Below are 16,880 nucleotides of genomic sequence, written 5' to 3'. Positions count from 1 at the left end.
CGTTCTCCGTGCGGAGAGGATCCCCAAAAGTATCAGTTAACAACTTTTTGAAATTATTCAAATTGTCCTTGACTGGGTCATTTCCCAAAATTAAATTAGTGGCCCATTGTCCTGCGGGACCGGTCAACAAACTCAAAATAAAGGCCACCTTGCTAGTGTCTGTAGGAAAAGCATGAGCACTGAGCTGAGAAAAATAAAGCTCCACTTGTGCCAAAAAGGTTGGCAACTTGCACCTGGTTCCGTCAAAGCGTTCAGGAGTCAAAACATGTCCTTTCACGGCATGAGCTGTTTGGCTAGCGGTAAAAGCCGTTTGCAATTGGTCTAATTTGACCCTTAACTCATCCATCGTCTTCCTGACGGGTTTATTGCTGCAATAAACCTTTTATGGGCGTCGGGCAATCTGTCAAGGACAGAACGCCACAAGATTCAAAGTAACAGAGTTTATTAGATTACAGAACTCAAAAATGCCCGTAAAACACAAGGGCCAGGCAATTTTTGCCTTTAGGAGCAAAAAGGGGCAAAAGTAAATGTTCAAAAGATAAACCGGATTAAACCGGAGTTTAATCCGGGTAAAAACAAACTGCTTTCTTCAGCCTGGGTATAAACAAAACGAAAGCCAAGGAACAAAAGATACAAAGAATGCAACTAATTGGCAGCAGATTCCTCTCTGCTGCCAACACTGTTTTTAGAGTAACTTGCGTCGCTCCCACACACACAGCAGACAGGATTCCAACACGAACAAATCAGCCAGGGATTTTAGCAGTAGAGTAGACCAGTTCCGTTCCGTAGATCAAAGCCAGAAGCAGACGTTTGTAGTTTTTCCAAGTCCAAGAAGGGGAGAAGACAAGCCGTGGTCAGTTCAGTCCGAGTTCTCAAAGCAGGAGATGGCGTCCGTCAAGAAGACGACGGAAGGTCAAGCTAATAAGAGTAAGCACAGGTTTGCACAAACAAATGCCCACACAATCCCTCCCGCCGTCTGACCCTGGATTCCAATCAACTTACGTCTCAGCACAGGAAAGCACACAAGTCTTCAGGGAAGCGTCCCACACACACACACGAATCCCAAGCGTTTGCCCAGATTACCTTGCCCGACGCAATTTGCAATTGCTCCCAAGCCCCATTTTATGCCAGTTACAAATCCTCATCACTGTCAGCTGTCCTCCTTAACCCGGGCGTTTCCTCATCACTTTCCTCGTCAGAGCTGGAACACCTCTGACTACGCCCAACAGCATCTCCAGCTGTGGATCCCGTCCCATCCCTCCAGCTAAGCCATGGGTCTAATCCTGAAGGTCCCCATTCATCTTCTGTCCCATCATGGCCAGTGGCACCCAATTCCTCCCTTACCCGAGTCCAATCCATCTCGTCCTCCTCTGAGCTAACCAGCCCTTCCTCCATTCTCTCCGTAAACCCTTCGAAAGACTCTTCGTCAGATGGTGCTGCAAATATGTCTCGCAGTCTTTTTCTCTCTCGCTCCTCGAGAGTATCTGACTCTCGAGGAGTCTTACGCCCACGTCTGTCAGAAACAGAGCCATGAGGCTCAATCATAACAGCTATAGAGCACAAGATACCCATCTAAATTTGTTTTTGGAAGCTGGAAGTTTTTTTATGATGATGTAGATGATTTATCTGATAAGAGTTCAGGTCATGCATGACAATTTCAATACTACAGTAATATATAATATATTATTGTGCTATGCTAATAATATGATGTTGATAATAATATTTTAATGTGATGCAATATCATACTAATAATAATTCAATATAATAATTGTATATTATATATTCATGTAATATTACTAATATTGTAGTATAGTATAATATAGCAATATATATAATACTAATGTGCTATGCTAATAATATAATAAATTGTATGTAAATATAATTTTGATCGTAATATTGTAATACAATATAATACTAATAATAATACAATATAATAATATAAATATTATATATTATATATTACATGTAATACTAACAATATTGCAGTATATTGGTATAATACAATATAGTAATATATAATGCTAATATTGTGCTATGCTAATGATATATATTGTGTGTACATATAACTTGTAAGCCGCTCTGAGTCCCCTTTGGGGTGATAAATAAATAAAATAAATTAGCTAAGGAAACCCAGAGATCTAAGAACCATATGCCATGGAAATATGTGCTTCAAAGTTCCTGGGCTCTGGTTGTGGATTATAGCTGAAATGTCAGGTAAAAGTCTGGAATCATTCCTGTGCAGCCAATAAGCTGTTGCTGCCCTGGAAAAATGCTTCCCATCTAAATAAAGATTCGCCTGGTTGTTTCTCCTTGACCTGCCAGATTGCTTCAGAGATGACTTAACAAATACCAGTAAAATGGATGAAGTAATCGACACCTCGTAAATCCCACCTTTGTGACCCAGGAAATGGGGAAAAAACCTGATAAATTAGTGAAGCAGAAATATCCCTTTTGCACTTTGCTAAGATGTTGTAGGCTGTTAAGGATTGGGCTTGAACAGCTGGTGGCAATTGTGCCTCAGTCCAACAGAAAATGAAAGCGTCAGTAGAGCCATAAAGCCGCAGGCCTTTGGTACTATAAAAATGACTAGAACAGCTTAGTACTTTCATAGCACTTCTTAAAACTGCTTTTTGTGCATTCTTGTTCAATATTATCTTGCTAATTTGCTACATGGAGTTGTCTAACATTAAGTGATGTCAACACTGACTGGTTATAGATCTTGGGTCTTGAACCTAAGTTCGGTTACTGTGAGTTTTCCGGGCTGTATGGCCATGTTCCAGAAGCATTCTCTCCTGGCGTTTCGCCCACATCAATGGCAGGCATCCTCAGAGGTTGTGAGGTCTGTTGGAGACTAGGCAAGAGAGGTTTACATATCTCTGGAAGGTCCAGGGTGGGAGAAAGAACTCTTGTCTGTTGGAGGCAAGTGATAATGCTGCATTTAATCACCTTGATTAGCATTGAATAGCCTTGAACCAAAGTTCTTCTTGATCTTGTAATATAATTAGATATGTAGGTGTGGAATCAGCCATGTTTTTGCATGTGAAACATGTGCCCTTCTTTCAGCTAGGGTCACATATACCATACTGTTGCTGTATCTGTAAAGTACAATGTGGGATTATAGTGAGGATGGATGGGAGAAACGTTATTCCTCGAACAAATGAAAACAACTGGGAAGACTTATGAACTATGACCAGAAGCTGCTGTACCATAAAAATTGTCATAAGTGACAATTTTTGATGCAATCTTTCTTTTGCTTCCTAGAATACCAAGTCAGTGAAAATCTTGATGGACAGGTAAGAAATCTATTTCCTACTCATTTGGATTTGGATGAAAGAGGCTGCATCTGACGCTGTAAATCTTGTTTGTCTACTGGGAGTGGGCCATAAGTTATCAAGGGACGTTTGTTTTGTAGGACTTCCCAAGTCAATGTTCCATTCCCGGGTTAATTTATTACAGTGTAATGGAACTTGGTATTGATCAGAATTGACCACAAAGGATACAGGGTTCCATCCTGGGCAGACACAGGGATGGGAAAGGAGTCCGTTTGCTAACATTAAATTCTAGTAGCTTCGTTTAAAAGAAAATACTGTAAAAACTGGCCACATTTCAGCAGAGTAATAAGAATGAGCTGAACATGAGGGAAACAATGGGACACAAATCTTGGCTTGCAGTGAAAGAATTAAGATGCACAATCTGTTTAGCTTTCCAGAAGGAAGGTTGAGAACAAATTGAATTATAATATTTAGGAGTGGGGAAAATACTTGTGGTTCTCAGAAATAAAACCACCTTTCAGATGGGAACTGATGGTGGGGAGTTAAGTCTGTACAAAATCTGGTTGAAAAGCATCACAATACCTTAAAGGGCAATGTTAACCCATAGAACATGATCCTATAAGAATAAAACAAAAAGTGAGAAACCTTTCATTTAGAACGCATTGGCCAAATCCCAAATCTCTGAAGTTTTTTCTCTACTTGAGCCCCAGTGGACTTTTCTGCAATTTTTGATATGTTTTAGGCTCTGGTCAAGTGTGGGAAATAGCAAACTACTGTTGCAGATTGGATTGTTTTGCGTTCTGGGATGTATCTCCCACACCCAAAGCTGAGAGAACCCATATTGCTAAAATGAATCCTAGCTGATTGTGAGCAATTCTGAAATAGGTTCCTGACAAGTCATTGTAAGGAAAGATGATAGTGGTGATTGAAATTAAATTTGAGAACGTGGCTTTCTCTTGAATGGCATTAGATGGAAAGTTTTAAGTCTCCTTAGTTGCAGAATTGTCTCCTCTGAAGGCTGGGGGACAGGGAGGACTTTACTTACGGTGTGGAAAACATAGGGTGGGAATCATCTCCTTCTGGAAAAAAGGTTCTGGTACTTGAAGCCTATCTCAAATGCATCAAGTGACAAAGTTTTATGGGGGGGGGGGGGGGGGGAAACTGGCCTAAATTCAAAATGAGAGAGAATGGTAGCTGACATCCTTCTGAGGACTGAAGAATATTGCAGTGTTTCATTCTGTAACACAATGTAATGTTCTTTTTTTAAGGACCCAGAACTGCACAGGGGGCAGCCTACCTCCTCCCAAGATTGGGCACCTCAATTCCAAGCTCTTCCTCAATGAAATTGCCAAGAAGGAGAAACAGTTGCGAAAACTTCTAGAAGGTGAGTGAAGCCAACACCTGTGAATCCACACTTGTGTAAACTGCAGATTCGGTCAGGAGTCGTCTGTCTCCCTATTATTTTTGCCTATGGAGCTTTGTTGCTGGTTAGTGTGTTGCCTTTAGCCAAGTATCTAGGTACCCACCAAAAAGATGAGAGAAGCAATTGTAGGAAACAGACATAGCTTCTCCACAACTGAGGTTATTTTTTGCTCTATATCAAGGGGTGGGAATCATGTAGATGTCAAGGGTTTTTTTTTTGGACAACAGCTTCCAATGTTTCACATCATTGGCTATATCAGTAAGAGCTGCTATTGGAAATAAGTGTACCCAGTCTCTGGGCACATATCCCTTTGGAAATAAATAGCAATCATACCCTTATTGAAAAGGAAAATGATGTCATATCCATTTGGCAAATATGAATCTCCATGAACATGTGGAGATCACCTTTTGAAAACCACTAGTCAAGAAAAGCATGACCTTGTTAGAAGTCAACTCTTTGAACAAGTGATATTCATGAGCATTCATGTAATGGCACACAGGTAAGTCATCTGTTAACTAAAAACCATGTCTTTGAACTGCCAAGGACAAAGACATGCCACTACAAAAATATAATTGGTTAGCAGAGGATGGTTTCTTTTAAATTGAAATTGCAGTTGTGATTGCCCAAAAGATATACACCCTCTTGAAACCTCTTAGTCTAAAATATGCACTCAGATATGTTAAAAAGTTGTCTTTGAAAAAGAACATATCTTGCATGAATTCACCATACAGACACATTTCTTATTAAAGTTCAGTTATAGATAGGATGTAATTCTGTTTGTTGAGTACACAGGGTATCATTCCTAATCAACAGTCCATAGTCTTTAGGTATAGTTGTACTCACTGAAATCTATAAGTCATATTTCTCTACTGAAGTCCAAACAGCAACATGCATCCACCTCCACTGAGGTGTAAAGCAAACTGACTACAAAATGGAGTCCTGAGTCTGAACATGCTCAGTACAATCACATGTCTATAATCCCTCCCACACCAAAGAGGTACAGTCAAACTGGCAAATCAACATACACATAGAATACAGGTTAGCAAATATATACATCAACAAATAAATAGTGAAAGCTTAGGAGATTGCTATTTCCATCAGCTGCTAGTAGTTATAGTCTAACAGCAAATAGAGGTTGCATGTTTTGCACCCCTGTTATATACTTCAGGGATTAATCCCAAAACTTCAGCAGTCCCTGACTAGTCCCATTTTTTACTGGAATAAAGGAAAACCTTGGAATCTCAGGTTATCATGCAAATGTATTATTTCAGCAAAATAGGAAGCAGCAAACCTTCCTTCTTGGTGTATTTTTGCATGCCAGACTGAATGGACTGGATGCCCCTTGTGGTCTCTCTTCCAACTCTATAATTATAAGGCCTGTATAGTCTGCTATCTTGACCATTTTCTGGCTCTGTATTCTAGAGAAGTTTAACCCCCCTGCCCCCAGCAATGACTGCCGGACCCTGAAGCTCCTCAAGCCACCATGTTATCTGGAAATGGAAAGGAATTGGAATTCAATAACATTTGGAAGGCAATGGGTCCCCCCCGCCCTTTTTATCTAGAAGCCTGGATTTAAAGTGAGGGAATAGACTTCCAAAAATGTGCAGGCATTTTTAAAGGAAGGCTCTTCCCAGTCACTGCAATGAAGATATAATCCAGAAGGAAAGGTGGGGGTTTTTTTTGTTTTTTCCTGTCTTCAGTAGTTGGAACAAGATACCTCCCCTGACTTAGTGAAGTTCATGAAAATCAAGATTTACCAATCTGTTGTTCCTCTCCTATGCTCTGTAGCCACATACTCCTTTACTTTTTCTCTTCCCCACATAGACTAACCTTCCACCTTACTACTTGAAAGTAATTCTGAGTGTATCTTTGAAGAAGCACTTGCTTCCAAATTACTCTGTATAGGATTATGGCTGTTCCAGAATTGTTCTGAAGTAAGCACTGAGTGTTCATGAATTGGCTCACACATGGACCTTTGCACAGACTTTGAGCCTTGTTTCTGCTTTATATTTCTGGACCTGAAACACCTCTGCTGCATATATTTCTCTCTCTTTTTTGTTCTCTGGGTAATGTCTTCACACCAGACAGCCAATTCTCTCACACCAGAATCGACTTGCAGTTTCTCAAGTCTCTCCTGACACATTTTTTCCCCCCAAAGTAAACACTATTCAGCATGGCTCACATGTGGGCCTCCTGACGACCAAAGTGCCACTTCTTTTGAGGACTGCAGTAGTGAAAGTATGATAGACAACATACCTTCACTCTGCAAGTTGGCTATAGTTTGTCTTCAGCAGCAGTATTGAGTTGAGTTTTGAAAAGGTTCAAATATGATAATTATCTGTTTAAAACACATGATATACAAACAAAATCTGGGTTTGGCACAAAAAGGATTCAAGATTTTAGATACCTAAAGTGATTTTTGATGTAAAGTAGAAGGTGAATGCCTGTTTAGAAGGATCACTAAGTCTAGCGAAGAAAGCAGTGGGTTCAAATTGCATTCTTCCAAATAAAGGCTGAATATACAGAGCTTGAGAAAGCTAACATTTTTGGATTACAGCTTTCAGAAAACTTCAGTTAGTACAGTTGCAAGCCACACTGATTCTAGGAAATTGAATTTTTAAAAAGTATCTCCCCTCCCCCCCAAACCTCTGGTTGAGTATCACAGAAAGAAACCTTCTTAATTGTATATCCTGTTTGGCATTAAAACCAATTGCCTGATCCAGTGGCGGACCTTCATTCCCTGGGGAGTTTACAGAGGAAGCTGGATGTCAGAAATGATTTGGGTCTAGGTATTGAAAGGAATTGGAAGGAGGAATTAAGGTTTGTCCATTTTAACTCCCTAATTCAATGACTTGCTTAACTGACTTAATATATTCTGATTACAGAATAAGGATTTCCCTGTTGCAAAGCATAAAATGGACTAGCTAAGCCAGGATTTGTGAAATCATGCACTTCTACATTTTTTTCAAAGCATCAAACTTGACATGGACATGCAGTGGAAAAGCCTAAAACATTTTCTGCAATCTATATTTAGAGAGAGCTGGAGTCCAGTATTACGTCCACTCCAACTCCACTCCAAATTTCATTTTTCCATTTTTTGCTTATAAGTGAACATTCTCAAGCATAATCCTGTGATGATTTTAATGTACCAATAGAGTTAGATGAGAAACATTAAACTTGAACATAGAATAAACCAAACTCCCACAAAAAAGCCAATGTCCATACACGTGTTTGCATTGTGATATAATATCCTATAGCATTAAAAAAGTAAATATACATAAGGTAAATAAATTGCACAGCCCAACTAAAACAAATCTTGGAGTCTTGGTTTGTAGGCCAGTTCCTGGGGTTATTTGGGCACCAATTCAGAAAATGGTATTAGATAGACTGCATCAGCTCCAGTTTCTTAGGGCCCTTCCACACAGCTGAATAAAATCCCACATTTTCTGCTTTGAAGTGGAATATATGATAGTGTGGACTCAGATAACCCAGTTCAAAGCAGATATTGTGGGATTTTCTGCCTTGATATTTTGGGATATATGGCTGTGTGGAAGGGCCCTCAGTTATCATGGTTTTCTGTAATTGAGCAGATGGCAACTGGTAGATGGTATATGTTCTGTATCTCAAAAACCAGATATGGGAAAACTGGTGCCATTTTTGGAATCAGAAAATCAAATATATCCAGAAACAGGTCTAACACTTGAGGCATCAAAATGTGCGTTGTCCAGTGTTCATAGAATCGTAGAGTTGAAAGAGACCTCACAGGCCATCTAGTCCAACCCCCTGCAAGAAGCAGGAAAATCTCATTCAAAGCACCCCCAACAGATGGCCATCCAGCCTCTGCTTAAAAGCCTCCAAAGAAGGAGCCTCCACCACAGTCCAGGGCAGAGAGTTCCTCTGCCGAACAGCTCTCACAGTGAGAAAGTTCTTCCTGATGTTCAGGTGAAATCTCCTTTCCTGTAGTTAGAAGCCATTGTCCTAGTCTCCAGGGCAGCAGAAAACAAGCTTGCTCCCTCCTCCCTATGACTTCCCCTCACATATTTGTATATGGCTATCATGTCTCCTCTCAGCCTTCTCTTCTGCAGGCTGAACATACCCAGCTCTTTCAGCCGCTCCTCATAGGGTTTGTTCTCCAGACCCTTGATCATTTTAGTCGCCCTCCTCTGGACGCTTTCCAGCTTGTCAACATCTCCCTTCAACTGCGGTGCCCAGAATTGGACACAGTATTCCAGGTGTGGCCTGACCAAGGCAGAATAGTGGGGTAGCATGACTTCCCTGGATCTAGACGCTATACCCCTATTTATGCAAGCCAGAATCCCGTTGGCTTTTTTCGCTGCCGCATCACATTGTAGGCTCATGTTTAACTTGTTGTCCACAAGGACTCCAAGATCTTTTTCACACGTACTGCTGTCTAGATACCCCATTCTGTATCTTTACATTCCATTTTTTCTGCCGAAGTGAAGTATCTTGCATTTGCCCCTGTTAAACTTCATTTTGTTAGTTTTGGCCCATCTCTCTAATCTGTTAAGATCGTTTTGAATTCTGTTCCTGTCTTCTGGAGTGTTAGCTATCCCTCCCAGTTTGGTGTCATCTGCAAACTTGATGATCATGCCTTCTAACCCTTCGTCTATGTTGTTAATAAAAATGTTGAACAAAACCGTTACATCTACATTAAAAATTTTGAATAGTAAATGATACTGTCTTACTAGCAAAATCATATAGACACATTTTCTTGTAACTGAAGAACAAAGTCAGGTGCAAGGACTGATTGATCTTTTCCAAATGGCTTTATGGGCCTATCTACATAACATGGTCCAGTGTACCACTTTTTCTGAGGTCTGGCTGTATGATTTGAAGTGACCTAAACCTTAGTGTTGGTTGCAGACCCTTAGTCATTTATACCAAGAAGAGCAAAGTGCAGCCCTACAGATATTGGGCTTTGGAACGCCCTCGCCAGGGAATTTAGGCAAGCTTGCACACTGCAACACTTTCAGAGAGAGTTAAAAATGTGGCTTTTCAAGCAGGCCTTTGATAATGTTTAAGGTACCAGCTAAACTGGTACCTTAAATAGGATGCTGTTTACTTTGGCACTTTAATGCTGGCATTTTAACTTGTTCGCAGGTGGGATGCTCAATTGATTGTAACAGCCCCTTTTTAATTAGTGGCTACTGCCGCATTTTATTGAGCACTTTCTTCCATTTGAGTTGAGTTTTTGTTATTTCTCTATGTTGTTGTTTTTATGTAATTGGTTGTTACTGATTTTATAAATGTTGATGTATTTTATGTGTTTTGTGTGCTACTCTGTAAGCCGTCCCGAGTCCCTACTGGGAGATGGTGGCAGAATATAGATAAAGTATATTATTATTATTATTATTATTATTATTATTATTATTATTATTATTCTATCACTATCAGCATTCCCCAGTATTTTCCTCTTGCATCATATTTCCACTTAAGTTGCTAAAAGCTGAATAGAGGACCAGGAGGAAAAGGGCAAGCTTGGGCAGCAGTATAAAGACCTTGTAAAAAGGAGTTTCTTTGTTGGATGTCCTGTTACCTGAGGTTTGCTGTACATAACTGCTACAGGTCTGCCATCCATTTCCATCTTATAGACTGGTGATCTTGCTAAAGATTTTATTCAGCAATATGTTTTGTCCTGGCACATAGACCAAAAGGTGTGCCTCCTGTGGGGTGGGCAGCATCACTTGCTGTGTTCCAAATAATTTTTAAACTTTATGTCAGTGTATGAATACACTAGGCTGCATACTTTAAACTCAAAAGTGCACGATTTAGCCACTCTGCAACAGAGACTGATTTATTCACTTTTTACAAATAGGCTATGCTGAAAATAATCTAACACTTTCCAGCTGATTTTCAAGAAATCTATGAAAAGCAGCCACTTTCATTGATTCCACTCAAGTCAGGGAATTTATTTGCCAAGAGGCTTTTTTGAGGTGAAGATGTGGAGGGAGCACAAAGCGAGGGGAATAGAGTTTGATAATAAGAATACTACAGAGTGGAAGGAGTGTTATCTGCTTTTTGATAGGATTTGCAACCAAAATGATCATGGAAAAAATAATCACAGTGACTGATATGGGGAACCTTTGGCCCTGTGGAAGTTTTGGCTACGGCATGGGCATAATCAGCCCATCTTCTAGGCCAGTGGTTCTCAACCTATAGGTCGCCAGATGTTTTGGCCTTCAATTCCCAGAAATTCTAACAGCTGGTAAACTGGCTGGGATTTCTGGGAGTTGTAGGCCAAAACAACTGAGGACCCACAGGTTGAGAATCACTGCTCTAAGTCAACATTTCCAAAGGGCCAAAGTTACAGTTCCAAACATTTATTGAATCAAAGATTCTTCATTTCTGGCCGAAGAGATCAAGGGCAGGTTAGATTTTTTAAGGCAGAAGAAGGAGCATATTAAAAGGAACAAGGGGAACATTTGGGCAACAGTGGCAGACCTTGGCTTCACTTGTTGGGGAAATTGCAGTGAGAATGTGGTTGTGTGCTTTGAAGCTCTGCTCTCCAGGTCTCATATCCCCCATTAGTCTCACTTCACTTTCTTTGCTTTAGAATTGTGTGGCAGAACTTACTGGAATCTGAGGTGTGTGGCCCCAAAAAAGTAATGTCCCAAGCTTTGCTGGTAGTAGTAATACAGCACAACAGTGTTGCTTTACAAATGTTTTGGCTGCAAGCTCCATAATCCCTGAAAGAATTATAGTGGTTAAAAGTAGCCAAATAGCTGTTGGCCAGCAGATTGTATGCCCCTCATCTAAAGATGTTTGTAGCTATATTTCTATAACCATAGCATAACATGTAAATACTGCATCTGTTAAAGGTAAACAACAATCAACATAGACATCTGAAATAGTACACAGCATCACCGTGGCTGGAATGCTGAGAACAAGATAGAGGAGCTACTTGTAGGGTGTTCAAGTGTAATTTCAGTATTTGAGCCCCTCATCTGGGCCCCAGAACACCAAGCTCTGCAGCAAAAACACCTCTGACACAGTTATGTAAGCTGGAGAAGTTCTGGACATTTGCATCAGATTCAGATTCTTGGCAGCAGAGTGTAGATATTGTACAAACTGGAGATCTGAAACAGGAAGGATTTAGGGCATTGCCTTTGTTTGGGTACAGTCTTTACCAAGTGCTTGGCATGCTACAGGTATTCTGTGCCAAATCCCTGGGAGAAATGTATGTGGTCACAGATCTACAGGTTTTACATCCCTTTCATGAATCCGTGCTCACCATCCTCCCACCTTAAAACTGGAACTGGTATAGTTGCCTGAACCTGAAACCTCCCTGACTTGCTTCTGTGCTTGATTTATTTATATGTGGTGTGAGTGAAATGTAGCCTGTGTGCTACAGGCACTGCCTTTACCAATGGAAAAATGGGACAGGGAGGAAAATCTTATCAGGAGATTTAAGGAAATGCAATTCTCCTCTAAAGCAGTGCTATTCAAAGGGATGGGCCCTGGGTCACTTTAGCTACCAATTTTTGAAGGAAAAAAAACTGTTGAAGCCAGTAGAGAAAAATATAGTTCTGATCATGTTTTGCCAGTGGGAGTTACAGAGGGGGGGAATTGGTCCCCAGCCTGCTAAAGTTGGCCAACCCAAAGTTATACCATCAAAAAGAGTTGGAGCAAAGCATGATCAGCTTTCTCCAACTCTCCTCAAATGTGTTGGACTACAACGTCCACCATCTCCAGCAGCTGTATTATTTGGAGATGGGAGTTGTGATCCAACTTGGAAGGTGGTGTTTTCAACTTCAGCTCCAAGGATTCCTGACAATTGGACAAGCTAGGGCTTCTGGGAATCTGAGTCCCAAACACTTGGAGGGCTGCAGGATATGCAGGCCTGGGTTTGCAAGTTCTGGGTGAACTAATTGGGTGTTGTTTTTCCAACCTCTATTTTGTTTCCCCCCCCCCAGCAGCTGGTTGTAAGGCTGCACATCCTTTTGACCTTCTTTCTCAGAGTTTACATTGCTTGGTCTCTGGAGAGGCTCTCTGTTGGCCACTAAATCAAGATTGCAGGACCCTCTTTGATGAAAGTGACCGTCCCTTTCTTCTCTCTTTCCCTCCAGGTCCCTTCAGTACCCCGGTGCCATTTCTGCAGAGCATCCCAATGTACCCTTGCAGCGTCAGTAACTCAGGAGCCGAGAAACGCAAGCACTCCACAGCTTTCCCAGAAGCCAGCTTCTTGGAGCCTTCCTCGGGACCTGTTGCCAGCCAGTACGTGAGCCAGGGGGCTTCGGCTGGCGAAGGCCAGTCTGCACAACCCATGGTGCCTTGTAGCTCCACCCAGCACATAGTAGGACTCCCCAGTGGCCCGCAGCCAGTTCACTCCGGCTCAATGTTCAACCCTTCCCACTACCCCAACAGCACATCATCTCAGCAGTCTGTGCTGTCCCAGTATGGTGGGCGCAAAATCCTCGTCTGCTCAGTGGACAACTGTTACTGTTCCTCAGTATCCAATCACAACGCGCATCAACCATACCCGCGGTCGGGCCACTTTCCGTGGACAGTGTCCTCGCAGGAATATTCGCACCCGCTCCCTCCTGCTCCATCTGTACCTCAGTCGCTCCCGGGATTGGCAGTGAGAGAATGGATTGATGCATCTCAGCAACACGGACGCCAGGATTTCTATAGAGTTTATGGCCAGCCTTCCACCAAACACTATGTCACCAGTTAACCATCTGGTTTGGATAGCATCCTGCTGATTTTTAAAGATTTTTTTAAATCTAGTTTTTGTTGTTGTTTTAAATCAAATCCATTTCCATTGTTCCCTACCACATGCCAGAGTCAGAGAGGCATTGCTGTCATCTCTATTTTTAATTTAATATTTTTTAAATGAAAACATCTTCCCCTTGTATCAGGTTTGGGGGGGCTGCGGAAGAAATTAACAAGGATTTCAATCAATAGTCTACTTCTGGATCATGTGACACTACTACTTTCCAGTTTGGAAAACTCTTAAAGGGACAAATAATCCTTTTCTATCTCAAAGTCTCTGGGCTTTTTGGTTTTGCTTTTAAATTTTCTTTTTCCTTCCCATTTTTAAGAGGAGAAAATTTCTATCATTAATTCATTCAGAAATGACACTTGTAGGTTTTTTTAAGGCTGATTTTTTTGTGTGTTGAAAGGCCACGTATTGTGCATATTGGCATTTTTCTTTTTCTTTTTTTTTCTTCTTTCAGAGATTTGTAAATACACAATGGCAGGAAATGAAATGCACAAAAAGGGAAAAGAAACATAAAAAAAGAAATTAAAAAAATCTGTTTTAGTTTCCAGGAGGGAAGTGTGTGTCAAGTTGCACACATTTCTTCCTGTGTTTCGTTGATGCAACTTCCTCTAACAAGCACTTTGTATTAAAAAAAGTGGACTTCCTGTTATAAGGCGCAGGTATTTATTCTGTAACCAATTTTAGAACACACACAAAAAATATTCAAATAAATGTGATCACTTAGTGCAAATGCCTTGTTCTGCTTTGCCCCATAGGCACTATTCTGGCCACTTTCTTTGGGAACATGGAAGTCTTACTCAAACTGAACTCCAGCAGTATTTATCTTTATAGTCATTTTAACTAGAAATGTGAGAACTGGGTAAAAGTTGAGAAGGGTTGGTCAATGGTAGACCATTACCAGAACTTTCTAGACTAAATCAGGAATGCAGTTTATGTTTAGATATAATTGAAGACTGGATTGAACAAGAATTGGTGCACTGAACTCAGGAATGCAGGTTAAATGGTGTGTATAATTTATGAGTGCTATATTTAAAAATAAGATTCACAGTGTGTGTTTTACTCCATACCTGCTAGTCCTTGATTCACTTGATTACAAGACTCACAAATTAAAGTGCAGTACTCCTTACATCTTCTTCTGATAGGCAGTGAAGTATAGATTTGGCATCTTAAAGATTTCTGTTTACATTTCAAACAAAAAGGATTTTCTATTCCTCATTGTAAACATTACTTGAAAAAGCAAATGGTTATGCTAAGGATATGTTTTGCAAATCATTTATGGTTTTCTATAGATGTCTTGGACCATATCTAGGCTGCAATCCTATGAACATGTACTTAAGAATACAAATCATAGAACTCAGAGGACTTTTTCTTGTATAAATCTAAATAAGAAATTTGAAGTGTACAGGTCACCTTAAAACAGTGATTCTCAACCTGTAGCTCCCCAAATGTTTTGGCCTTCAACTCCCAGGAATCCTAACAGCTGGTAAACTGGCTGGGATTTCTGGGAGTTGTAGACCAAAACACCTGGGGACCCACTGGTTGAGAACTACTCCCTTAAAGGATTCAACACAGGAAAGGGACCCTGTCAGTCCCCAGAGGAGACATGTGCTGGTAGTAGGGGACTCCCTCCTGAGGTGAATAGGAGCTGTGATTTGCAAACCTAGCAGAATGTCTCTGAAAGTATGCTGTCTCCCTGGGGCTAAATGCAACATGTAACTGAGAGGCTGATTAGACATATCAAGCCCACTGACCATTCCCTTTCTTGTTGGTTTAATGATACTGCAAGACATAGTTTTCAAAAGATCAGTCAAGATTTTGAAGCTCTGGGAAGAGAAAGCTAAAGGGTCTTAATGTACAGGTTGTCTTTTCATATTTTTTCCTAGTTGCATGATGCAGCCTGGGAAGGGCGAGAAAAATAGTACAGGGGAATAACTGGCTCTGCAGATGGTGGTGTTGAGAACGACTTGGCTGTCTGGACCATGGTCTGCATTTTCATGAAAATGGGCTTTTACCATGAGATAGGTTTCACTTCACAGAAGTTAGCAAGTGGAGAGACTCGCAAACCTGATCAGGCGGGCTTTAAACTGAATTGGGTGGGAGAGGGTGTCACGATTCTTGGAAACAGTAGTTTATCAAGGCCTGAAGGCAACAGCTGAAAAGCTAAGGAGAGAATTGGACAAACAGCACAAGTAACAAGCAGTGATAGGACAATAATCTCAAACAGTTAGGGGAAATGTCCCATGGACTTAGGTGTGTTTACACTAATGCACAAAGAATGGGAAATAAGATGAACTGGAACTCTTAGCACAATAATAGACATAACTGAAGCCTGGTAGAACGAGTCCTATTACTGTATTGCAATGTAGTAATGGAGAGTTATAACTTATTTCAGAGAAATAAACCAAACAGGAAAGGGGATGGATAGCATTATATGCCAAGAATGTTTACACCTGCGAAGAGATGCAGGAATTAAATCCTGGCAGCCAGGTTGAGAGCATCTGGATAAGAATTAAGAGAGTGAGAACTGAAAAAGATGTAGTTTTGGAGATCTACTACATACCTCCAAGCCAGACTGGAGACCTGAATGAAGCCTTCCTTGAACAGATTACCAAACATACAGAAAGAAGAGATATAGTAGTAATGGGAGATTTCAACTATTCTGATATTTGCAGGAAAACAAACTTTGCCAAGAGTACGAAGTCCAACAAATTCCTCATTTGCCCTTCAGACAATTTATTGTTCAGAAAGTGGAAGAGACAACAAGAGGATTAGCTGTTCTGGATCTGATCCTAACCAACATTGAGGAGCTGGTCAATGGTGTAGAAGCGGTGAGATCCTTAGGTGGGAGTGATCATGTTCTCCTGGATACAGAGGAAAGGGAGAACTAGGAGAAGTCAAATATGCATTCTAGACTTTAGAGGGGCTGATCTCAGAAAATATAGGGAAATTTTGAGTGTGATCCTCAAATAGGAATACTAAAGGAAAAAGGAGTTAATGATGGATAGGGAAACAAAATAAAGAGAAAAAGTAAGTCTTAAGAAACCAGAATGGATGTCTAAAGAACTTTCAATTGATTTGAAAGAGATATATACAAACGATGGAAAAGGGAAAATCACCAAAGAGGAATTCAAACAAATAATAGAGAAAAGGTCTAAAAAGCTAAAGAACAAAATGAGCTCAGGTTTGCCAAAGAGATTTTAAAAAAACAATAACAAGGGATTATTTTATTATGTCAGGAAGGAAGAACATGGGAACGGTAGGACTTCTACATGGAGAAGGTGGTGAAATGCTAACAAGGGTTAGGGAAAAGGCAGAATTGCTAATACTTTCCTTATCTCAGCCTTCTCCCAAAAGAAAATCAGTGTTGAGCCTGAGCAATATGAAGCAGACAAGGCAATACGGGAAATAAAACCCAAAATAGGTAAAGTAGTAGTCAAGGAAC

General features: G+C 40.6%; 1 protein-coding gene across 7 annotated transcripts in view; it reads left to right on the top strand.

Moving 5' to 3' along the window:
• Positions 1 to 14,168, top strand: part of trim8 (tripartite motif containing 8) — a 96,493-nt gene extending 82,325 nt beyond the window's left edge. For all 7 annotated transcript variants that reach the window (XM_008106559.3, XM_008106556.3, XM_008106558.3 and 4 more), the window contains 3 exons: positions 3,262 to 3,293; positions 4,541 to 4,656; positions 12,783 to 14,168. In XM_008106559.3, coding sequence (XP_008104766.1) covers positions 3,262 to 3,293; positions 4,541 to 4,656; positions 12,783 to 13,390 — 756 coding nt within the window. In that variant the 3' untranslated portion in view covers positions 13,391 to 14,168. The remainder of the gene's footprint in view (positions 1 to 3,261; positions 3,294 to 4,540; positions 4,657 to 12,782) is intronic.
• The last annotated feature ends 2,712 nt before the right edge of the window (positions 14,169 to 16,880 follow it).

The sequence above is a fragment of the Anolis carolinensis genome, chromosome 3 (assembly GCF_035594765.1).
Source record: "Anolis carolinensis isolate JA03-04 chromosome 3, rAnoCar3.1.pri, whole genome shotgun sequence".
Classification (NCBI taxonomy): domain Eukaryota; kingdom Metazoa; phylum Chordata; class Lepidosauria; order Squamata; family Dactyloidae; genus Anolis; species Anolis carolinensis.
This window is presented reverse-complemented; position numbering and strand designations above follow the sequence as displayed.